This window comes from Bombina bombina, chromosome 6, assembly GCF_027579735.1.
Source record: "Bombina bombina isolate aBomBom1 chromosome 6, aBomBom1.pri, whole genome shotgun sequence".
In the NCBI taxonomy this organism is placed as follows: domain Eukaryota; kingdom Metazoa; phylum Chordata; class Amphibia; order Anura; family Bombinatoridae; genus Bombina; species Bombina bombina.
In genome coordinates, this window is record NC_069504.1 from 993063794 (window position 1) to 993090224 (window position 26431).

A 26431-nucleotide genomic window follows, 5' to 3' on the forward strand; every position below is an offset into this window, starting at 1 on the left:
TTCCTCAGCCCTAACTGAAGCACCAGAAAAGAATACTCTAAAGGACCTGTGCCTCTACACCCAATATCCACATATAATAAAATAGCCCTAGCAAAAATAGACTAGTTTATAACGGGAAACTACTATACAGATATAGAGCTAGAACAAAAAATAGTATATCCTTTTACTCTCTGGGCATTGGCTCATATTCAGGTGAAAGATTAGTGAGTGGGGAGTGGAGGAGGGGACACATAAAATTAATTTTAGCAGCACAATATATACTGGTTTATGATAATAAAACATAAGATATAAAATCTCTTTTTTCCCCTTACATTTGATATCTATGAATTAGACAACTATTGTTTATTGTATTTTTTGCTTGATCTGAAATGTTTTTTTGTCTTATATTGTTGCTTGCACATAATGACTTATACATTGGTAAGAACCTTATTCGACAAAATAATAAAAATTCCTTTTGACAGATTAAAATAAACAGTAAATTAAAAAAATGCTGAAATAAGGGAACTAAAAAGAAGCTTAAACACAGCATTTATTTTTACATTAGAATAAACCCTTTAGTACAGATCAGTAAATGGAATGTTTCTCAAAACCAGTTCTCAGGACTTGCTAACAGGACTGAACATCTGGGTATTATATCAGCACCAGTAATATACTTTAGGTCTCCCTTCCTTGCTAACAGGTATTGCTGACTAGAGTTGAGAAACTTCCACCACTGTAAAACTACATGTTAAATGGCCTTTCAATCTTGAAAGTAGAATTGAACCTTCCCTTGTTGCTTAAGGGTTAAACGTTTACAGAGAATAGCTCGTTAACTGACAATTCAAATAGTCTGTGCTAAATCTGAGTGGTATTAATCCAGTCTCCTCCCCATCAGGTGTTGCTCATGGGATAAAAGTCTGATCTCTGGCTGGGGAGAACATTCTCTAATCACAGCAAGATGGGTTTCTCTGTTGTGCTGTGGGTTCTAGGTTTGCTTCTGAGCTGTAAGTTACAATGCTTGGTTTGTGAAGTACAAACTTTTTGGGAGGAATCTTCACAGCTGCGTTGTGGTTTGACCAGCCTCCAATTTTCTCTTCCTTCACTGGATAATGATTCTGCTTTTTCCTTGATAGTACTAGGTGAGTGAACATACCTTGGAGCATTGAAGTGATGGTAACGGTAAACTTATCATGTATGTGTGCCAGCAAAAACAATGGTGCAGATACCAGTAAAATTTAGTTTTGAAAACTTTTTATATCATCTTATGAGACACCCCCCCCCTTGTCCCCTTCTTAAAGGGACACTGAACCCAATTTTTTTTGTTTCATTATTCAGGTAGAGCATGACACTTTTAAGCAACTTTCAAATTTACTCCTATTATCAAATGTTGTTCATTCTCTAGGTATCTGAATCACGGGGGCTATATAAACACGGGGGGGCTATATAAACACAGCCAGCAGAAGAAATTACAGTATCAATGAGGTGTGGGCTAGTTAAGCAATGTTAATTTTCCATTGTTCTCTCAGTATTGAGCTTTGGTTTACAGACCAATCTAAGATAAGGGAGCAAGTTTGTACACAAAGTGATAAGATAATGAGATGTTACCTGCAAGCTCAACCCAATGTATTAGGTTGTGGTTTAAAAGCACAAAACCAGATATTTCCTATACACAAACCTGAAAAAGCAATTTCTGCAGCTGGTACAGCAAGTAATTTAAAATACATTAATGGAAAAACAACTTAAAGGGACAGTACACAGTAAAGACAATTTTGGATGTAAGCATATCTTCTGTAATATTTATTATATATATATATATATATATATATATATATATATATATATATATATATATATATATAGTTTTAAAGGGCCATTAAATAGGGTAGTATGTCATAAAGCCAAATGCAATAACATTCTGAATTTCAAACTCTTGTCAGGGAAAAAAAATAAGTTACTTTCTCTCCCTGTATCAAGACTGCCATCAGCCAATCACAAAATGCATAAGTGTATATAATGTGAACTTTTGAGCATGCTTAGTAGGTTGTGCCTCAGTGTGCATATAAATTGTGCACAACTTTGATAATTAAGTTAGAGGTGGGTCTGCAGGAAAAAAAACAAATCACCATATACCAAGCAAGATCCTGGTACAGTTGAAGGTTTATAACTGTATGCACCAGATAGAGGGAATTTATTTTAACATAAAAGGTACAGCCTCTGCTAGCCACATTTTATCTTCTGTTTGGCCACATGCTCTTCTCTTAGAGGTTTGTGTTGATGTTTTTTAATATGAAGTATACTTGACCTGCATGTGGGGGGTGTGTGGGATTTTTTTTTTTTTTTTTTTTTTAAAAGATCCTAAAATGTTAAATAGCAACTTATATTCTCAGAGCCCCCCTGCATTTACTTGCCATGTGAGTGTCTTAAGCAATGTTTGGGGCATAGTAATGTGTGTTTGGGGGAGATATATAAAGAAAGATCTCTGAATATACTTAAACAGATAAAAGTTGAAGGTCTCAAAATAAAATGTGGGGGGGGGGGGTGATTGCTCATATTTGTATTCAGTGGTAAACATTTTGCTTTGGACAACACAATACAAAGTCTGGTTGTTTTAGTTTACTTAAAGGTAAATGGTGATCTTCTTTCAGATAACCAAGGAGAGTCTCATTATCTACACAATAGCTCAGAGTGTGGCACCTGGGTTGGACAGGAACCAGATGGCTCTGTGGTTGTTGGTGCTGCTTATGATGGCTGTTATGTGACTGAGCAGGTAAAGAGCATTTCTTGGTTTGGGACAGCTGTAAAGACTTATTCTGAACCATGTGTAGACTGGCAAATTAGCCATCAAGTGTCATGGGTTATTATATATATATATATATATATATATATATATATATATATATATATATATATATATATATATATATATATATATATATATATATTTTTTAATGTCAGATCCTTTAAACATGATTAGATCTTTAACAAATCTACTAAATTGTGGCCCTGTAGGAATGTTAACTTGTCTGGCACTTCCTATACTAGAGGTTGCTGGGAATTGGTCTCTTACATTGTAACTTTGTTCATTCACTACAATGGTATTTCTACACTCACAGGAAGACACCTATCTAATGACCATTCTTCTGAAAGAAGCCCTACTTGATGGAGGGATTCAGCACCATAAAAAGGATCTTAAATGTCCAGTCTTACCAGGTAAACTCTCTATGGATTATAAAATCACATTGCCCCTTTCAATGTATTTTAACCTTTTCTTCTATAGTGACAAGGTCTAGTAGGGTAATCTGAGATTCAATTAAATAAATGCTTAATATCCCTTTAAATTAAGTAACAAAAATCAGACTAATACTTAAAGGGACATTCCCCCCCCCCCCCCCCCCATGATTTAGAAACGGCATGCAATTTTAAACAACTTTCTAATTCTATTTTAATTTGCTTCATTTTTGATATTTTTTGCTGGAAAGCATATCTAGATAGGCTTTGTGCATTGCTATTTCTTAAACCAAGGATATCTAAAGAATGAGGCATATTAGATAATAGAAAGAAATTGGAAAGCTGTTTAAATTGTTTCATTATTCAGAAAGAGAATTTTGGTTTAATTTCCCTTTAATAGAAATAACTGCAATATGATTTTACATTAAGAGACAGTCAAGTCCAAAATAAACTTTCATGATTCAGATAGGGCATGCAATTTTAAATAACTTTCCAATTTACTTTTATCACCAATTTTGCTTTGTTTCTTAGTTGAAAATTAAACCTAGGTAGGCTCATACTAATTGCTTAGACCTTGAAGGTCTCTTATCTGAATGCATTTTGACCACTAGAGGGCATTAATTAATGTCATATAGATAACATTGAGCTCACACATGTGAAGTCACCTAGGAGTTGGCACCGATTGGCTAAAATGCAAGTCTGTCAAAAGGGGGCAGTTTGCAGAGGCTTGGATACAATATTAGAAATAAAACATGTATTATAACTGTTGGTTATGCAAAACTGGGGAATGGTTAAAATTATTTTTTTTTTTTAAGAGTCTATTGATTGTCCCTTTTAAATTTCTTTCAAAGGTACAGTATTTGTATTTAAAAAATCTCTCACCAATTCCAGTTTTTGCGTAACAAACCTTGTTCTATTAATACTTGTTTGACATCTGCAGACGCTTAGATACAAGGTAATCAGACTGTCAAAAGAACTAAAATAAGTGGGCAGACTTGCATTTTGGCCTGTCAGTGCTGACTCATAAATAACTCCACGGGAGTGAGCACAATGCCATCTATATGGCGTACAAAATGCTAAGAGGCGGCCTTCAAGGGCTTAGAAATCAGCATATGAGTCTACCTAGGTTTGGGCTTTCAACAAAGAATGTGATTGGGGCTATTTTATGGTGTCTCCTAGCAACACTATACCTTTGCCTTCCTGTCAGTTTATTACCCATGATCAATATAGGATTACTGCTGCAAAAATGTGACCTATTTAAGGTTTTGCAATGTCTGCTTCCTTGTCTAGCTGTGGGCAGGGGCTAGACTGATTTCTACCCTTCCTTATTTATATTAAATTAAAAACAGTAATTGAGAATTTCTCAACTTCCTACACATTGTGTAGGAAGATAGTTTAGGGCATATTGCTAAATCTTTTATACCCTTTGTCTGTAATGGTCAGTAAGCTAGAGATGAAAGTATTCAAAACCGGAGATTAAATACATAATATCTCTATGCTTTATTTTCCTTGCTGCTGACTCGAGTGTTCTGATCTCTTAAAGCTATGGATGCTCCCAGCCCAGATGTTTGTGCTGCCATTGCCAGAGGGGACAGGGTGTCCTGTGCCAATGCCCCAGTATCCAGAGACCTCTGTGAGAGCCTTGGGTGCTGCTTCACTCCTTTGGATTCTAGTATGCCCTGTTACTATGGAAACAAAGGTGAGTTACCAGCAAACTCCCCCCCCCTATTGTGTAAAAAGGTGATTAATGTTACCGTCGTATGTACCTTTATGAATTTTTTTATATTTTTTTTTCAGTGACTGCACAGTGTACAGCTGATAATCAGGTTATAGTTGCTCTTGCTAAGGATGTGGCAGTCCCTCCTTTAATACTGGACTCTGTAAATGTGCTGTCTGTGAACACAGCTACTTGCAGTGGGTTGCAAATCACCAGGAACAACCTCTTCGTTGTCTTCCAATTTCCTTTGTCCTGTGGAAGTGGCCATATGGTAAATAGAGGCATGGGTAAAACAATACTTGGCTATATAGTGAGGTGTAATAGGTTCCAGTTAGCAATTGGGTTTAAAATCTGTATCTAATGCATACAGTATCTTACATGCCATAGCTAGACATCAACTGCATTTTTGTGAATAAAACGGCTTTACTCTAATATATTTTAGATTCCCTAAATAGTATTGAGCTGTTTGAAAGCACTGCAAAAAAACCTGAAATGAGCTCCTTGAAACCTGACCTTTCTTCCCTAACAGACAGATGTTAGTCAGATTTATGAAAACGTCTTTGAAGCAACAAGAGATGTAAGGAACTGGCAAGGGGCATCAATCACTAGAGACAGTACAATGAAGTAAGTTGGGATTGGTTGATTTCATCACCTAGCGGGTCCATCCATTTCAGATGCACTTTAAAATTATAATGTAACTATACAAGGTGCTTCTGAAGGGAGCTGCTTTACACTTCTACCACTTTGCTTTTCTAGGCTGACTGTTCGCTGCAGCTATTCCAGAACCAGTGCTGTACTACTAAACGTAGATGTTGTCACCCTGCCACCCCCACCTCCTGTCTCCACCACTGGACCTCTTTCACTGGAGATGAGGATAGCTCAAGGTAACTCTATTCTAAACCTAGCCTATCCAAGCTTGTTAGCCTTTGTCATAAGAGCACCTTTGTCATGATTTATTTTCAATATCTAGATACATCCTATACCAGATACTATGTAGATGGAGACTACCCTGTTGTAAAGGTTCTGAGAGATCCAGTCTACCTGGAGGTCAGGATTCTGAGGCGCACAGACCCTAACCTTGTGCTGGTACTAAATGATTGCTGGGCTACCCAATCTACTAATTCCTTCCAGCAGCCACAGTGGCCTGTCCTGGAGAAAAGGTAGTATTGCAAACCCTCTATACTTCATCAAGCTAATAAAGGTCTTTAAAATTCTGACTTTAAATGTCGTGTTTTTTTTTTTTTTTTCTCCAGTTGTCCTTTCACTGGAGATAATTACCTTACACAGCTGATTCCAGTTGTTGCATCACAAACTTACCCAACACATTACCAGCGCTTTTCCATCAGCACTTTCACATTTGTGGATGAAAGAACCCAACTTTCTCTTGGAGGATTGGTAACTTTGCTTGAGTTTATGTATGGTCAGATTGCTTTTTAACTGTAGTGGAAAAACTACCACATCTAAAACTTGTCCTCACTAAAATCTTAAACTTTATAGTGTGAAATATAAAATCAATAAACACTTTCTGTGAAGGCCAATTTCCCTGCACTTGCTCCTTAATTCATCCAGTAATGGTAATCTTCTTTCCTCCCCAGGTCTACTTCCACTGTAGTGCCTCTGTATGTGTTCCATCTAACTTTGATTCCTGCAGAAGAACTTGTTCATCAAGAAAGCGTAAGACATCTAGAACCCTTCTTTACTATCTAATGCCCTTAAAGACTTGCGTTAATTGTATGCCTTCATTTATATACCTAATTCAGGGAGAATGGTACCTGTGGAGGACACCATGACCATAGTCACATCTGAGGGACCCATTTACTTTGCCGGTGCTAGCATGGTGAAGGCTGAGATACCAGGTAATCTGAATCAGACTTGAAATCTAGGCTACAACAATTGCTTTATACCTCTGTAGTTTAACATTGTCAACATTAGACGTATTTAAACTTTTTGATAAGTCTTTGCCATTTATCTTGCTATAACTGTCTGGTTACCCATTTAACTATGGCTTATTCCTACAGGTAACAATGATTTTGGTTACAAACCTTTAGCCTGGGCCAGAGGCACAGCAGTTGTCGGAGGTGTTCTGGCCATCATTTCTGTTATAGGTGTTTTGAATTACAAGCGATTTCATGTTACAAATAGTGAACAAGTGTAAATAAAATGGATTTCTACAAAAAAATCATGTTGTCTTGATTGCTTTAAACCTACAAAAGTAATGGTTGAGGAAGAACTTGTACATTGCTTATACAACAGATTGACTTCAGGTTTAACCACCACTGTTGCAGCAGTGGCTTCTCTCTCTCTCTCTCTCTCTCTCTCTATATATATATATATATATATATATATATATATATATATATATATAAAAAAATTTTTTTTCCCCAATTACATTCTAATGCATACATTTCTAGCAGATCAAGCAGTTTCAGAAACTTTGAACTATCAAACACACAATGCAGAAGTTAAACTGATCTCTACTGCCTACATAGTAAACCTTTTTGGTTCCACAGTTGGCAAGTTTACTTCCCGAAGCTCCAACTGTGGAATGAGGTTTACTATGTAGGTAGTTTAACTTCTGCGTTTTGTGGGTGGATATTCTCTAGTGATAGTTACAGCTACTAAGCAATCACCTTACCATAAATATACCTTATGGGTGTTCTGTGTTGCCAAAATCACCCTTTTACAAAGTAACTATTGTATAGTATTATGACACTCGGCAGCTATATGAATATAGAATAACTGCTTTTGAGAGAGGATGCTGTCCCTTACAAAGTCTCCTTTATATGTTAACAGCAAGAGGGGGGCAGATTAGTTATTAGTACACAACTTGATTATGTTCCATATGCCTATAGTTTGATTAGGTGGCCCACTGTTGCTATTGGATTAACGTGGTATGTTTTCCCTCACAAGAGGGACTGCTTTTAGTCACTATGTAAGGTGATGTTGGGGTCCTGTTTTGTATTTGTTATATATTTTTTTTTTTTTTTTTTGTCCTAAAACAAATCACATCATAATTGGATAATAGACAATAATGCATAACATTAGTATATTTGCCCACATACAATACAGCATCATTGTCCTGACAGATATATACAAAGTGACAACCCAAATAAGAAAAATAAAAGAGCAATACAAAATGCAGCTTATGAGGTTCCATTAGATCAACAGAAGGCATTCAAATTCTTTGCATTCCAAACGTGAAAAAAACAAATACCTCATTAAGTATAATTTATTTTTTAGAAAAATGAATATTCTAGCTCCTTGATGTATAATCCTAAAAAACAATGATGTGATCTCAAGGACACATACAAGAGAGTATAAGAAAAGGTCTAAAGATAGAAACCCACCATCTATATAGTATGCTTAGCTTACCTGATTCTCTTCTGTAGAGTCTCTTAAAAGTAAAGTGTTTATAAATGGGTGGGTTGTATGTTTGAAGACTGATTTTATGTAATCGCCCTTCCCCCCCCGACTTTGAGAAAAAAAATAGGGACCATAGTCAATATTATATCGTACATCAAATTGTGGTTGGGTTTTTTCTTTTTTAGAAGCTATCTAGCATGTTTCTCAATTCTAGAGTTCAAGATTTTAGAGATCCAGAATTTTCTTTACTTTAGGACATGAGCCTAAGCAGTGTATATTAGCATTCAGAAAGCTACATCTGTAGCATGCCACTGTTCTAGCTTGATTTCATTTTGTGAGCTATCTGGAGTGATGTAGGCAAAATTGATCAATTTGAGATGTGACTCATGCCAAGACGATAATAGTGTAGCTTTATATGCTCTTTCAATACTTTTGCTAATTAAATCATCTCCCACTGAATTGATCTCCTCCATTTTGCAGTTATTTTTGTTTTTCTTACCTTTTTTTTTTTTTTTTTTTTTTTTTTTTTTAAGCATCAGTCTGTACCAGTATGCAATTGAGGAGATGCCCTTTTGGAAAATATTTATCCTGGCCTTGCTGTCCTTCCAACATTCTGGTGCTGACTTAAGTTTAAGAGAAGTACAGTAATGTCTAGCGGTTTAATTTCTTCAAAAGATTTAACCGTGCCCCAATTAGTCTTGAGTAATTGAGCCATGTACTCCAGACCTTGTCACTTCCATTGGTTTATGTTTGCTCTTATCCCTTCTGTGAAATCGGGGTTGCCGGATAATAAGAATTTGGAGAAGTTTGGAAGGGCATTTAATATTCACAAATCTTTTGACATGATTTTTAAACTTTTTTTTTTTTTTTTTTTTTTTTTTTTTTTATATATACCTTCTGGTAATCTTTTCACTAGCAAATTAATTAATGCCTTTCCTTAGGATGGAGTTGGCATATGCGCCCCCCCCCCCCCATAGGAACCTATGAAACCCTTTATGTAAGGTTTGTATTTGAGAAATAATGGGAGATTTTGTAATAGATATAGGAGCTTGGGGAAAAGCCACCATTTTGATAAAATTTATTTTTGCCGTAAGTGTTAATGGAAGCAATGCCCATCTCTTTAAATCGGGACAGATTTTATATATTTCTGGAAAAGTCAGTACGTACCACACATTTGGGGATCTGGAAATATTGATGCCTAAATACTTTAAATGAGAATTGGCGTCTTTAAACGTAGAACTGAAATTAAAACTTATTAATCCATATAACCACTGATTTTTCAGTATTTACTCGGTATCCAGTAAAGGAGCCGAAGTCCTGAAAGATTTGTGTAAGTATGGGCATGTTTATTTTTGTGTTACTGATGAATACTAGTTAATCGTCAGCATACAATGCTACTTGTTGTTCATTATTCCCTATTTTAATTCCTTTTATTTTACTTATTGTAGATGCTAGTGCTGCTATTGCTAAATTAAAGAATAGGGGTGAGAGCGGACATCCCTGTCTTGTTCCCTTTGCTAGCTGAACCCACAAAAATAGCACCATTGCTTATTATGGCCGACTGAGGGCATCTATATAACTGTTTAATCAATTTTTTTTTTTCCCAAGGCAGAATATAAATGATCCCAGCTCATGTAATCGAACTCTTTTTCTGCATAGACTGAGATCATAGCTCTATTTTTTTTTTTTTTTGGGGGGGGGGGGTTTAATTATAATTCTCGTTGTGTTAGGACCTTTCTTAGTTTTGGATAAAGAGGTTCTTCCAGACATGAACCCTGTTTAGTCAGAATGTATTAATGCCCTTGAAAAAAGTTTCATTCTTTTAGCTATAATCTTCATTAAGGAGTGAAATCAGGCGGTAAGCACTCAGATCTTCAGGATTCTTATTCTTATTGCAAAATAATGTAATATTTTGTAAATTCCTAAGTTTTTTTTGTTTTGTTTTTTTTTCCCTTAGTATAATCGCAATTTAACAAGTCAAGAAGGGATTTATTTATATAATCCGCAAGGATTTTGTAGTGTTTGGAAGGGAGGCTATCCGGAGCAGCTTTGTAATTGCATTATCTACTTCATCTATTTAAATGCTGTAATTTATCTTGATCTATTTGTGACATTAAGCAATTATCCCAGAACTTTCTTTTTTTGTTCATCTGTCTTCTTTGTATATATTTTTATAATATTCTAAAAATTCAGCAATAATGTCTAATTTTTGTCGATCTTACCCCTTTATTAGTGATTGCTTCTATTGTATTAGACCCTCTTGCCTGCCTTATCATATTTGCTTAGTATATACCTGGTTTGCTCCAAACTGATAAAATTTTGCACTAGCCTTTACTGCCTCTTGTGTAATTGAGTTAAATACATTTCTCTTTCTTTCTTTCTTTCTTTCTTTCTTTCTTTCTTTCTTTCTTTCTTTCTTTCTTTCTTTCTTTCTTTCTTTCTTTCTTTCTTTCTTTCTTTCTTTCTTTCTTTCTTTCTTTCTTTCTTTCTTTCTTTCTTTCTTTCTTTCTTTCTTTCTTTCTTTCTTTCTTTCTTTCTTTCTTTCTTTCTTTCTTTCTTTCTTGTTTTCTTGTTTTCTTGTTTTCTTGTTTTCTTGTTTTCTTTCTTGTTTTCTTTCTTGTTTTCTTGTTTTCTTGTTTTCTTGTTTTCTTTCTTGTTTTCTTTCTTGTTTTCTTGTTTTCTTGTTTTCTTGTTTTCTTTCTTGTTTTCTTGTTTTCTTGTTTTCTTGTTTTCTTTCTTGTTTTCTTGTTTTCTTTCTTTCTTTCTTTCTTTCTTGTTTTCTTGTTTTCTTTCTTTCTTTCTTGTTTTCTTGTTTTCTTTCTTTCTTTCTTTCTTTCTTGTTTTCTTGTTTTCTTTCTTTCTTTCTTGTTTTCTTGTTTTCTTGTTTTCTTTCTTTCTTGTTTTCTTGTTTTCTTTCTTTCTTTCTTTCTTGTTTAAGTTTAGCCTTTATTTCTCCCCTTACTGTTTTAGATGCTCCCCAATACATTTCCACGTTTGATACTGAATTCTCATTAAGTTTTGTATCGTTGCCACATGTTTCGTAGCCAATTGGTGAACTTAATATTCATATACAAGTATTTAGGAAAAATGGAATTGGGTTGAGTTGATTGCGGTCTTAGTGGATAGACAGAGATATTGGTGCGTGGTCTGATATAATTATTGGATTAATTGTGGCTTGTAGATCTTGACCAAACATTTTCCAATTTATTAACATATCGATCCTAGAAAAAGGTCTTATGTTTTTGATTTGCATGTGTACTGTCGCTGATCTGGATTTTGAATCCTCAAGAAATTTAGGTTAGGTCTTAAATTAAAGGATATCTGTAGGATTTTAATTCCTGTATAATGTGTTCTCAGTGATTTTGTATTCTTGTCTGTTCTGTCTATTGGGAGCTGTGAAATCTCCTATTTTACTATTCATATATTTGAGGTCGTAATTGTACCTCAAGGTATCTACCATCTGGGTCTATGTCTTTGCTGGTCAGTTCATAGTTAAGCCCTTTGTGCTTTGGAGGTTTTGGTTTGGATGTAATCACAAACCTCTCCATAATTTTTTTTTTTTTTTTTTTTTTTTAAAAGGAAGGGAGAAGGCTCTGTGGTGTAGGAATCGGATGTGTAATAAGGGGGTATATTAATTAAATAGTTTTTCCTTTTAGGAATTACTCTAAGAGGATGCGCTTGGGAACCACTGGTAAGGAAAGTTAGACCTATTAATTTAAACCCATATGCATCAATGGAATTATACAAAACCGTGATACACAAAACGGTGATTGAAAACAGGTGTGAAATAATAACAAAGGTGATTACCAATGAAATGAACGAAAAAGCACAAAATATGTAGGGAAACAGTGATATAATCAAATGATCAGATAATCACAAAAGCCGAACAATGATAGTGAGAGATTAAAATAAAATCAATTAAAAAATTCTTCTCAAAGTCCAAAAACAAATATGGTGTGAAAAGCGTCCAATCCTAAAGTAAGGATGGTAGTGTACTTAGGTATTTGGCGTGCTCCTCTTGTGTCCCTCGGTGTGATGGGTCAGGATGTCTAGAATAAAAAATAAACAAGGGGCGCCAACATAGTGTAAATCGCATAAACATCAAATATAAAAGTGATGTGCAAAAAAACTACTCACAAAGATAGTGGCACCTTAGGTGAATAAGGTGCAAGAAAGCAGGCTGACATTCAAAATCCAGAAGTCAGTACGCTGGAGGTCTCACCCAGGGGACCTATGGAATCCGGATAGGCATCTGGAAAATAGCAGCCACGTTCTTTAGGGCCAATAGCCGGACAAAGTAAGCTGCAAGCCGGTAGGTGCTCTCCTGCTATGCTCACACAGCCAAGGCTCGTCTCCAAAACTGACTGTCAGTGCATGAAAAGTTCAGTGGCAAATGTCCTATTATGGGAACAAAGGATTCGCAGAAAGAAGCAGAAATACCGGGTCGTGGTATGAAACAAAAAGTTTTTATTTTGCAACGCGTTTCTCAGTCTATTCCAGACCATTTCATCACTGAGGTGTGCACTACTGCACCGTAGGTATGTGTGGGAGGTGAGTATACAAATAAGAGACCCGGGAGATACACTCGCCTGGAAAGCAAAAGGGGATGGGTGAGAGAGAAAAAAAATTCTAACTTCTTTTTAGACAGTAATGTTCCAAATCTGAGCTTATTTTGAGCTTTTACACAAGAACTAAGGTGGGGTACAAACTTGCCTTAAATAACAGAGTAAAAGTATTAACTTAAAGGGAAAGTCTACACTAGAATTTTTATTGTTTTAAAAGATAACCCCTTTATTACCCATTCCTTAGTTTTGCATAACCAACAGTTATAATATACTTTTAACCTCTGTGATTACCTTGTATCTAAGCCTCTGCAAACTGCCCCTTTATTTCAGTTCTTTGACAGACTTGCAGTTTAGCCAATCTGTGCCTGTTCCCAGATAACTTCACGAGCACAGTGTTATCCATATGAAATACGTGAACTAACACCCTCTAGTGGTGAAAAACTGTTAAAATGCATTCTGAAGAGAGGTGGCCTTCAAAGTCTAAGAAATTGGCATATGAACCTCCTAGGTTAAGCTTTCAACTAAGAACAAAGCAAAATTGGTGATAAAAGTAAATTGGAAAATGGTTTTAAAATTACACGCCCTATCTGAATCGGGAAAGTTTATTTTAGCCTAGACTGTCCCTTTTAATTTAGAAGTCTCCACACTAAGGGGAGAAAGCAAAATATTTAACTGATAAGCTTCTATTTTCTTGCATTACCTTTCACAGACAAAAGATTTCACTGTTTGCCTAGTGTTGATCAGTACCCGTTTAATTTACCATGAGTTATAGCTTGACTGAATTCTCCCTTTACTTTAGATGGCAAACATTTTCCATTTAAGAGAAAGCATATGTGCACTTATTTATACACAAGGACAGAGCAAAATAACGTTAAGATATTTTCTGATATATTACAAAAATTATTACAGGTTATTTTTATACGATAGTCATAGTAGAATAGAATATTGCTGGTTAAAAGATGACTAAGCTAAGATAGAATAATTAAGATAACGTATACTCTAAATTATGCACTTTTATTATACCGTACAAATGCAGCGTAGCAAAGAATGCAATAACACTGATATTATTATCTCAACAGCTTATATGTTTTATAACAATTCCGCTTGCTAGGTAGAGCTACTTCCAAATACAGGGAAGAGAGGTAGAACAATATACAGTTATTTCAATGGCTTTTGGCAATCCCTAGTTTGGCAGCCGTTCCAATGCCCTTTTTCCTTTTGGACCATAGCATCTGACAGATTATATATACAGATGATGTACTTATAGCTTTATACTAAATTTGTAAGTCCCAGATGTATTGTACAAGTGACTCATATATAATTAGAACTGACAATATCCATGTAATTCCTACTAGAAAATGTTCACAGGATAAAATATCAGTGAAGTACTTCTAAGTGAAGCTATTAAAAAGGAATTGTTTTCACTGAATTCATCCAAAGCATAGGGGGGTGATCAATTTTATATAGAACTTCCAGTGGAAGGAGAGTGAACATATGTCAGTCACAGAAAGCAGACCCGGTGAAATTTTGCCCTTTATGATACTTTGGGCTGAGGAGAAGAGGATTCTTAAGCTTAATTCTGCCACAAGATTGGCCATATTGGTGTTACAAATAATATATTGTACTCAGTTTGAGAGCCTGAACCTCTTACCCCCATCTTCCTGGTAATTCAGATGGGATTAAATCTCTGAAGATGATTGGGACGCAATACTTGCACAGCAATTTGCTTATACTTCCAGGGAAAGAGAGGAGGTAATACCAATGAACAGGAACAAAAAAGTTTAATGAACCAAAGATACAAAAATAGAAAACAAACTTATAGTGCCTGTGGCCAGTCAGGCTGTATAGGCCATGGTTGGGCTTCCCATTTGGATGCAGGTTTTTCCCTGCAATACCAGAGGCCCTTCCACTCGAGCCGGGCTTCCAAACAATGGCAACAAGAAGCGGTGCCACTATTAAGCGGTCTGGGTAACTCACAATTCTGTGACTCAGGGAGATTGATGGTAAAGCTGACTCGGCAGGATACTCCGTAGCCCCTCTTCCTGCCGTTCTTCCATCTTAAGAACAGCACTTCGCCCCGGTCCTCCTCCTTTTACCCTCCCAGAGTATGGGCCGCTGGATTAGATGTTTCAATGCCACTTCCGGAAACCTCTCGGGAGAACCTCAGGCCTGCCCTTCCTTGGACTTGGGATTCCTTTCTCCTTGATTGCTCCTGCAATAGGATTGGAACCAGAACTGCCACTGTATCCCTTAGTGAGCGCGGAGGTGCAACTGCTCTGTCTACTTGCTGACGCGTGGTCGCCCTTACATCACATCCAGTATAGCGCATGTACGGAAGCCCTAGACAATTTTGCTTCTTAGAAGGGCAAGAGGTTCCTCATTTTGAAGAGGAAAATCTCTTAATATGGGTATGCAGAAAATCTACCCCCCCCTCATAGTGCGCATGTGTTGTAAGGGGGGCTGTGCGCTCAATGCTTGACACTGATGCAAAGTTTATTTAGGCGATCCCTATTAAAATGGTCATTGCCAGTAAATTATAGGTCCCTCATTCAAAACAACGCAGTTTAAACACAGAATCTGCCCTGCCCTTTTCAAACAACGTATCTTTGTACCTTGCTGTGCATATTATGACACATCACATGCACAGGGCTAGGAATGAGAATTGTGTTTTTCTTTCTGCAATCTTAAACACTCCCCCCCCCCCCCCACCACCACTCTTGTGTTGGAGGATAAAGTACTCTTTATACAAAACGGAATATTGAGGTAGGAGGAAGACACTGTTGCCTGCATATCTAGGAGGTTAGATTATTTGGACTCTGCACATCTTTAAATCTGTTTCCTGCATACAAACTAGAAGCTTAAGTTATTTTGCAATATATCTCTAGGGATGGATTGCTCACTAGCTGATTAGGAGATAACACCCATATATCTATTGGGGAGAAACAACTAGTTTTTGTACATTTTTATATATTATGCACTGGAGCTTTAGCTTTAAAACAAAACTAATACATACACCATAAACCTGTAATAGAATGTTTTAATAACCTTGGATGCAGTCATAAAAATAACTCTACTTTTCTCTTGTAAGATGTATCGAGTCCACGGATTCATCCTTACTTGTGGGATGTTCTCCTCCCCTACAGGAAGTGGCAGAGAGAGCACCCACAGCAGAGCTGCCTATATAGCTCCCCCCTTAGCTCCACCCCCAGTCATTCTCTTTGCCTGCTTAACTGCTAGGAAGGGCAAAGAGGAGTGTGGTGACAAAAATGTTAGGTTTTTATTTTCTCAAGCAAAAGTTTGTTATTTTTAAATGGTACCGGTGTGTACTATTTACTCTCTGGCAGAAAAGGGATGAAGATTTCTGCAATGGGGATGATGATCTTAGCATTTTGTAACTAAGATCCACTGCTGTTCTCATAAGGGCTGAAGAGTACAGGAAAACTTCAGTTGGGGGAAGAGTTTGCAGGCTAAACTGCATTAAGGTATGTTCAGTCTATTTTTTTCTAGACAGACTGTTATTTCTAGAAAAGGCTGGCAATATCCCCATGAGGGAAGGGTAAGCTGTATTCAGACACTTGGATAGGAATTTCAGCTTGCATGAAGGGCTCATTAGTTACTGGTGACACTGTTTGGTAAAAACGTTTTTGTTTATTCAGTGAATGATGCAATTATAACGTTTTTTTTAAGGGACTAAAGGGGTTATTGTGGCTTGTTTTGAGTTTTCTAACCCACATGGTTAATTTAGAGACACTCTAGTGTTTGTCTGTTAGGCCTCAAAACATTGAGTGAGGTGGGAGGGTCCTATTTTCGTGTCTCAGTTGTGCAGTTTCTTTTCCTCTGAGACTTCTAACTGCTTCTTCAGAGGTTCCTGCCATGTTTGAGGGCTGTAAAAGAAGTTTTTTCCCCCACAAATTGTTCTGAAGGGCAGGTAGGAGCCACAGCAGAACTGTGGCAAAGTGCTGAAAGTCTTTTTTTTTTTACTGGTTTTGATGTTTTTTTCAATCTGGTTTTGCCATTAAGGGGTTTATTTCTTATTTGCATAGCTGTGCAAAGTTACTAAGGCTATATGATACTACTGTAAACATTTCGTTATGTTTACTGCTTTTTTTACACTGTTTTGCTGAGGCGAAATTCATCAGGTTTCAGTCGGACAACATCACAACTGTAGCTTATATCAATCATCAAGGAGGAACAAGGAGTTCTCTAGCGATGATGGAGGTAACCAAAATAATCCGATGGGCAGAGGATCACTCTTGCCATCTCTCAGCAATCCACATCCCAGGAGTAGAGAACTGGGAGGTGGATTTCCTAAGTCGTTAGACTTTTCATCTGGGGGAGTGGGAACTCCATCCGGAGGTATTTGCCCAGCTGATTCAGCTATGGGGCACACCAGAATTGGATCTGATGGCGTCCTGTCAGAATGCCAAACTTTCTCGTTACGGGTCCAGGTCCCGGGATCCCAAGGCAGTACTGATAGATGCTCTAGCAGTGCCTTGGTCCTTCAATCTGGCCTATGTATTTCCTCTCCTATGTCTTGTTGCCAGAATAAAGCAGGAGAGCTTCGGTGATTCTGATAGCACCTGCATGGCCATGCAGGACTTGGTATGCAGACCTAGTGGACATGTTCTCGGTTCTACCTTGGACTCTGCCAATGAGGCAGGACCTTCTAATCCATGGTCTGTTCACGCATCCAAATCTAATTTCTCTGCGTCTGACTGCTTGGAGATTGAACGCCTGATTCTATCAAAGCGTGGTTTCTCGGAGTCATTGATACCCTGATTCAGGCTAGAAAGCCTGTCACCAGGAAGATCTATCATAAGATTTGGCACAAATATCTTTATTGGTGTGAATCCAAAGGTTACTCGTGGAGCAAGATTAGGATTCCTAGAATATTGTCTTTTCTCCATGTAGGTTTGGAGAAGGGATTATCAGCTAGTTCCATATAAGGACAAATATCTGCTTTGTCTATTCTTCGAGCATTTAGTCAGGCTTTGGTCAGAATCAAGCATGTATTTAAACCTGTTGCTCCGCCATGGAGCCTAAATTTAGTTCTTAAAGTTCTTCAAGTGGTTCCGTTTTGAACCTATGCATTCCATGGATATTAAGCTTCTATCTTGGAAAGTTTTGTTTTTAGTAGCTATCTCTTCGGCTTGAAGAGTTTCTGAGCTATACAGGGAGTGCAGAATTATTAGGCAAATGAGTATTTTGACCACATCATCCTCTTTATGCATGTTGTCTTACTCCAAGCTGTATAGGCTCGAAAGCCTACTACCAATTAAGCATATTAGGTGATGTGCATCTCTGTAATGAGAAGGGGTGTGGTCTAATGACATCAACACCCTATATCAGGTGTGCATAATTATTAGGCAACTTCCTTTCCTTTGGCAAAATGGGTCAAAGGACTTGACAGGCTCAGAAAAGTCAAAAATAGTGAGATATCTTGCAGAGGGATGCTGCACTCTTAAAATTGCAAAGCTTCTGAAGCGTGATCATCAAACAATCAAGCGTTTCATTCAAAATAGTCAACAGGGTCGCAAGAAGCGCGTGGAAAAACCAAGGCGCAAAATAACTGCCCATGAACTGAGAAAAGTCAAGCGTGCAGCTGCCAAGATGCCACTTGCCACCAGTTTGGCCATATTTCAGAGCTGCAACATCACTGGAGTGCCCAAAAGCACAAGGTGTGCAATACTCAGAGACATGGCCAAGGTAAGAAAGGCTGAAAGACGACCACCACTGAACAAGAAACACAAGCTGAAACGTCAAGACTGGGCCAAGAAATATCTCAAGGCTGATTTTTCTAAGGTTTTATGGACTGATGAAATGAGTGAGTCTTGATGGGCCAGATGGATGGGCCCGTGGCTGGATTGGTAAAGGGCAGAGAGCTCCAGTCCGACTCAGACGCCAGCAAGGTGGAGGTGGAGTACTGGTTTGGGCTGGTATCATCAAAGATGAGCTTGTGGGGCCTTTTCGGGTTGAGGATGGAGTCAAGCTCAACTCCCAGTCCTACTGCCAGTTTCTGGAAGACACCTTCTTCAAGCAGTGGTACAGGAAGAAGTCTGCATCCTTCAAGAAAAACATGATTTTCATGCAGGACAATGCTCCATCACATGCGTCCAAGTACTCCACAGCGTGGCTGGCAAGAAAGGGTATAAAAGAAAATCTAATGACATGGCCTCCTTGTTCACCTGATCTGAACCCCATTGAGAACCTGTGGTCCATCATCAAATGTGAGATTTACAAGGAGGGAAAACAGTACACCTCTCTGAACAGTGTCTGGGAGGCTGTGGTTGCTGCTGCATGCAATGTTGATCGTGAACAGATCAAAACACTGACAGAATCCATCAATGGCAGGCTTTTGAGTGTCCTTGCAAAGAAAGGTGGCTATATTGGTCACTGATTTGTTTTTGTTTTGTTTTTGAATATCAGAAATGTATATTTGTGAATGTTGAGATGTTATATTGGTTTCACTGGTAAAAATAAATAATTGAAATGGGTATATATTTGTTTTTTGTTAAGTTGCCTAATAATTATGCACAGCATTAGTCACCTGCACACACAGATATCCCCCTAAAATAGCTAAAACTAAAAACTACTTCCGAAAATATTCAGCTTTGATATTAATGAGTTTTTTGGGTTCATTGAGAGCATGGTTGTTGTTCAATAATAAAATTAATCCTCAAAAATACAACTTGCCTAATAATTCTGCACTCCCTGTATGCTTTACAGTGTGATTCCCCTTATCTTATTTTCCATGCAGATAAGGTGGTTTTGCGTACCCAACCTGGGTTTCTTCCTAAGGTTGTTTCTTATAAGAATATCAATCAAGAGATTGTTGATCATTCACTGTGTCCTAATCCTTCTTCAAAGAAGGGAACGTCTGTTGCACAATCTTGATGTGGTTCGTGTTTTAAAGTTCTACTTACAAGCAACTAAAGATTTCCGTCAAACATCTTCATTGTTTGTCGCTTACTCTGGTAAGCGGAGAGGTCAGAAGGCTATGGCTACCTCTCTTTCCTTTTGGCTGAAAAGCATCATCCATTTGGCTTATAAGACTGCTGGCCCACAGTCTCCTGAAAGAATTACTGCTCATTCTACTAGAGCTGTGGCTTCCACATGGCTTTTAAAAATGAGGCTTCTGTTAAACAGATTTGTAATGCGGCGACTTGGTCTTCGTTTCATACTTTTACCCAAATTCTTCGGAGGCTATTTTTGGGAGAAAGGTTCTACAAGCAGTGGTGCCTTCTGTTTAAGGTCCCTGTCTTGTCCCTCCCTTCATCCGTGTCCTAAAGCTTTGGTATTGGTATCCCACAAGTAAGGATGAATCCGTGGACTCAATACATCTTACAAGGGAAAACATAATTTATGCTTACCTGATAAATTTATTTCTCTTGTGATGTATCGAGTCCACGGCCCGCCCTGTTTATTAAGACAGGTATATATATATATATATATATATATAATATATTTTTTATTATTATTTTTTTTAAACTTTCAGTCACCACTGCACCCTATAGTTTCTCCTTTTTCTTCCTAGCCTTCGGTCGAATGACTGGGGGGTGGAGCTAAGGGGGATCTATATAGGCACCTCTGCTGTGGGTGCTCTCTCTGCCACTTCCTGTAGGGGAGGAGAATATCCCACAAGTAAGGATGAATCCGTAGACTCGATACATCACAAGATAAATAAATTTATCAGGTAAGCATTTGATCTTGGCCAATCCTGATCCCATATACTGCATATAAATAAAACAATCTTGATGTGCTGCTGCTGGCTTGCAGTAGCAGCACTAGCTAGTGAGAGCTGTTTAGGAGGGATCAGCTCATCTTAAACTTATAAAATACCTGATTAACCCCATTTACTACCAGAATAATAGAAGTATGGTGTGCTGCTGCAATTAATGGCATTCCAATAACCAATGGCAAAGCCCTGTATGTTTGCTATTTCTGAACAAAGGGGATCTCAGAGAAGCATTTACAATCATTTGTGTAATGATTGCACAAGCAGTATGTAAATAAAAACACAAAAATTGTGGAAAAGATCAACAATTTTCTTTATATAATAACATTTGGCGTTGAAATGGTAGCATGAAATATACCAAAATGAACCTAGATTAATACCTTAGGTTATCTACTTAAAAATATATAGTTTTGACAGGTAAATAAAAAAAAAAACAAGGCTCTATTTCTGTTTAAATGGATTGATGGTAAAAATTCTCTGGTATTTTGGCCACATTTTTCTATTAAATTCCTGGTAGTGAAGGGGTTAAACATAGCCAGCGGAAGAAATGACACTCCCAGTCGGGGTTAGGAGAGATAAGTAAAGCTATTTTTGGTTCACAAACAAATATAAGATAAAAACAGATCTGTGTGCAGAAAGTAATAATTAAGGAGCTTTTCCATGAAAGCTCTGCTCATTTTAATAGGTTTTAAAGAACAAGCTAGATAAACTATTTCATATATCAAATAAACATAAAGGATCCATTTCTGAATACAAACTTGCTACAGATTTCAGATCCTATTAATTATATAAGTATATATATTTGCACAATCTGATTTTTTTTTTCACTACATAGTGTAATTTTTATGATACATAAAGTTATCGTGAGAACAGACCTCAAACCGCATGTGACTTGACACGTGATTTCAGCAGTTGAAGCTGCATACAGTTCTGTTAAAATTTCTGCATATTACCTTTAGGCAAACAAATAAACAATCTGAGTAAGCAAGAACAATACTGAAATCTCTGACTTAAAACTGAATGTCAGTATCCATAAGACATTCGCATTACAGTTCACCATTAGCCCTTACTCCATCACAGTCAGGTGTATCTGCTGCATCTATTATTCATATTCCTGCAAATTTAATACAGCACTTAAAATAGGGTGACCAGATGTCCCCTATTTTAGGGGACAGTCCCCGGACAAATTATGTCCTCAAAAATGTCCCCGGTAAGACGGTCAGAGTCCCGTGCATGTTAGATGTGTTCGTAGGAAGTTGATAGATTTATCTGTTTTAGACACTGATTAGTTGCGTAGAGCTACAGCAACGGTTCCGTTTCCCTTGGATAATTCACCGCTGGCGCTCACAACGCAACTGAAGCTAAAAGCTTTGGACCCTTCTTTATATAGATTGTGAAGTGCTGCATGGGGTTTGCAAGCTCCGCTTTGCAATGCCTCAAAGGTGCAAGGTAAGTTCTCATTGGTTGTTAGTGTTTTGATAATAGCGGAAGCATGTTATATATGTGCAGGCGCAATAGAATCGAGAGGCTGAGCCCTTGTTGGGTAGGTCTAGTATGTTAAATTGTAATGTTTAGAAGTATGTAATTTTTGACCAATCAAAATCTTAGAAAGATTACGAACTAGGGGTATTTTCTGGTGATGGATTTTACTAGTGGCCTATCGTGAGGCATTATTACTAAAGCGTGTATAAGATATGTGTATCTTTGGCTTTGAGCAACACATGCATGTTGAAAACCGAAAGAGCACTGCATTCCTTGTAGGGGTATGTTATTATATACGCTTGACCTTTTTACTCATGTATTTTTTTTTTATTTTTTTTTTAAAAAAAAGGAATTCTAGTTCTCCATCAAAGAATAAGATTATCAAGAAATAAAAAAATTTTAAGCAACTTTCTAATTTTCTCCTATTATACATTTTTTATCATTATCTTGCTATCTTTATTTGAAAGCAAGAATGTAAGTTTAGAAGCCGGCCCATTTTTGGTTAGCAACCTGGGTTATCCTTGCTGATTGGACAGCACCAATAAAGTGCTGTCCAGGGTACTCAACCAAAAATTGTCTGGCTCCTTCGCTTAGATGCCTTCTTTCTCAAATAAAGATAGCAATAGAACGAACATTTTTGAGTTTAGTATCCCTTTAAAAGGACCTGAAAGTAAAATGTAAACTCTAATGATTCAAATAGAGCATGTATTTTTAAACGGCTTTCCAATTGACTTCAGTTATCAAATTTGCTTTGTTCTCTTAGAATCCTTTGTTGAACGGATGTGTTCAGCTCGGATATCAAGTGAATGAAGCAAATTTGACACTAAAAGTAAATTGGAAAGTTATTTAATAGCGTATGCTCTATCTAAATTCTGAAAGAAAAATGTTGGGTTTCACATGCCTTTAAATCCTAATATTTAAAGGCAGGTGTGGCAGATAACTGCATGAAGAGTTGAATATCTTTGGCCCAAGATAGTTGTTTTAGCCTTAGGATGGGGTCATGAGGGAGATGCATAGTCCAGGCCTGGGAATTTTTGGGCAGGCCTTGGTTTAATTTATAAAGGAAAAATACTTTTTTTTTTTTTTTTTTTTTTAATCTTTTATACCAATGGTGCCCTCTAGCCCCTTAAAAACATTTTTTTTTCATAGTTTCTGGAGTTTACCCTAAATTTTTCTCCTCTGTAATTTATTCCAATGATCCATTTACCTGCTGGAAAGTTTTCAATTGTTTAGAATTAGCTCCATTACAGTCCCTGAGTCTGAGCTCTGTCCCACTGAGGCAGCCATATGTCTTTTTGCAGAATTTCCACTAGCCCACCCATGGAACACCCAGACACACCAACAAACTGCCCAGACACATCCACAACAACTCACACTAACCACCCACAATCCCATTTTTCCCAACACAGCTCTACCTACTATACAGTGATAGGCCACCACCACCACCTTCCCTGTTCCTGACACCCAGCCACAAATGTGGAGAGGTATGTTGTCAGTATTTGAAATAGCTGATTTTACCTGTGGTATTCCTACCTATATTGAAAGTTTCTATACATGAGTATAGGCTATAAATAAGCTTTGTAAACATAGCCAGCAGAAGAAATTGGTAGGAAAGATAGAGTAATAAAATGTTACTTTCCCATTGTTCTCTCTAAGGGTCGATATTCAAAGCATCAGTCTTTCGATATTTTCTAAAACAGGGAGTGGACCTGCCACGTGGCAATGTGTCTTCCATAGGATACAATGAGGAGCGTTACGTCAGTTAAAGATCACCAACATTGTCACTTGTCTGTACTTTCTACAGGCGGGGGGGGCGTATTTGTAGTGTTGCTACACAGTGCAGACAGTGTGCTCACTAAAACCAAACACGGTTTCTGTGTCAGAACACTGCAAATAATGCCTGTGTGACCTAACTCTAACTACACCTATACTAACTGCCTCACACTGGAAAGTCTTGCCACTTAAAAGGTGACGAGACAAACATGGTTGACACCCTACTCACAACATGTATTTCAGAGATTGGATTATATTGCACTGCTGGCAATGTATCACAATCAAAGTGCAGGTTACTCCCCCTGGAAAGCCTGACTTTCTTCCATAGAATGCCTACACCTATGTCATACTCTAGCTACACTCCACTGAAACTCCCAGCTTACTCCCTAGTACCGCATACACCTACGTCATGTCTTCCCTACACTCCCACTGGAACACCAGGCTTACTCCCACAGAACACCTTCACCTACTTAATGTCTGCAATCTACTGGATTAATAAATAATAAAAAAAATTCTTATTACAACTATAGGAGCTATGTCGCTACATTTATATACAATGTTAAAATGATATGCATTGTCATGTACAGTATCCCACACAAGTGAGTACACCCCGCACATTTTTGTAACTATTTCATTATATCTTTTCATGTGACAACACTGAAGAAATGACACTTTGCTACAATGTAAAGTAGTGAGTGCACAGCCTGTATAACAGTGTACATTTGCTGTCCCCTCAAAATAACTCAACACACAGCCATTAATGTCTAAACCATTGGCAATAAAAGTGAGTACACCCCTAAGTGGAAATGTCCAAATTGGGCACAATTTGCCATTTTCCCTCCCCGGTGTCATGTGACTCGTTAGTGTTACAAGGTCTCAGATGTGAATGGGGAGCAGGTGTGTTAAATATGGTGTTATCGCTCTCACACTCTCTCATACTGGTCACTGGCACCTCATGGCAAAGAACTCTCTGAGGATCAGAAAAAAAGAATTGCCCTAAAGATGGCCTAGGCTATAAGAAGATTGCCAAGACCCTGAAACTGAGCTGCAGCACGGTGGGCAAGACCATACAGCGGTTTCACAGAACAGGTTCCACTCAGAATAGGCCTTGCATGGTCAACCAAAGAAGTTGAGTGCACATGCTCAGCATCATATCCAAAGGTTGTCTTTGGGAAATAGACATATGAGTGCTGCCAGCATTGCTGCAGAGGTTGAAGAGGTGGGGGGTCAGCCTGTCAGTGCTCAGACCATATGCCGCACATTGCATGAAATTGGGCTGCATAGCTGTCATCCCAGAAGGAAGACTCTTCTAAAGATGATGCACAAAAAGCCCCCAAACAGTTTGCTGAAGACAAGCAGACTAAGGACATGGATTATTGGAGCCATGTTCTGTGGTCCGATGAGACCAAGATAAAATAATTAATTTTGTTCAGATGGTGTCAAGCGTATGTGGCGGCAACCAGGTGAGGAGTACAGACAAGTGTGTCCACAGTCAAGCATGGTGGTGGGAGTGTCATGGTCTGGGCCTGCATGAGTACTGCCGGCACTGGGGAGCTACAGTTCATTGAGGGAACCATGAACGTCAACTTGTACTGTCACATACTGAAGCAGAGAATGATCCCCTGTCAGTATATGGCCGGGTTATAATACACTATATTTAATAATTATTCTTTAAAACAAACCCCCAATAAAATGCATATACAAAACAATTAAAATTAATATAAATTCCTAAATTCTTTATATTAGTTAAAGTTATAAACACATTGAATTATATTTATAGAAACCAGATATGAATCAAACTATACAAGCTTAAACTGTTACAATATTCTATACAAAAATCATAAAAATATACCTTTACAATTGACCTTATCCACAATGAATTTCATTAAAATACCACAATATGGACCACTAACTTTTACAGTGCCTAATTAAACAATATAACAATATACTTTAACAGCCAATTTCTATGACAAGTTATCAGATTAAATAAATTCTTATTTATCTACAATAAGGCAAATTCTAATATATATTTATATTTACAAATCTGAAATGCATGTCTCAGATCCATGTACACTTAAATGTTTATACAAGACTGAGGTATACCTTATTGAAAATTAAACCTAAGTTGTAATTTAAAAATGAATTTGAGAGTTACAATGCAAGACATGTTTCTGCTTGGCTCAGTACAGTTGTGTATCTAACACCACAGGGGTAATCAGCTCTTGCTATTTTTCCCATTTGAGATGTATGTCTGAGCTTTGTGTATTCAAGCACAGCAGGGGTAATTACTTTTTGAATATGCTTAAACCTTAAAGAGATTTTTACAAGACCTAGCGACTGTTCTTTTTACAGTGGTCTGATAAGTTTATTACCCATCTTGAGCAGGAAATCAACTTTAAACAAAGCCATATAGTGAACATCTTGTTGAAATAGATTGCCTTTTTCTAATTGAACCAAATGTTTATTCCTTTGTTCTCATTTGGATGTATTGTTATCAGGAAAAAGGGGGGTTGGGGCTGGTCTGCTATGAGACCAATTCACTTCAAAATGAAATATTAGATTCTATGATATATCTATAGTTTATTTAAT

At 37.4% G+C, this 26431-nt stretch overlaps 1 protein-coding gene across 1 annotated transcript; it reads left to right on the top strand.

Moving 5' to 3' along the window:
• Window positions 1-937: 937 nt before the first annotated feature.
• On the top strand, window positions 938-7079 carry LOC128664850 (zona pellucida sperm-binding protein 4-like). The gene is made up of 12 exons (XM_053719652.1): window positions 938-1118; window positions 2625-2746; window positions 3093-3189; window positions 4751-4906; window positions 5005-5195; window positions 5454-5548; window positions 5681-5808; window positions 5895-6084; window positions 6178-6319; window positions 6520-6598; window positions 6685-6780; window positions 6943-7079. Exons 1-12 carry the CDS (start codon window positions 938-940, stop codon window positions 7077-7079), a joined length of 1614 nt encoding a protein of 537 aa, XP_053575627.1.
• The last annotated feature ends 19352 nt before the right edge of the window (window positions 7080-26431 follow it).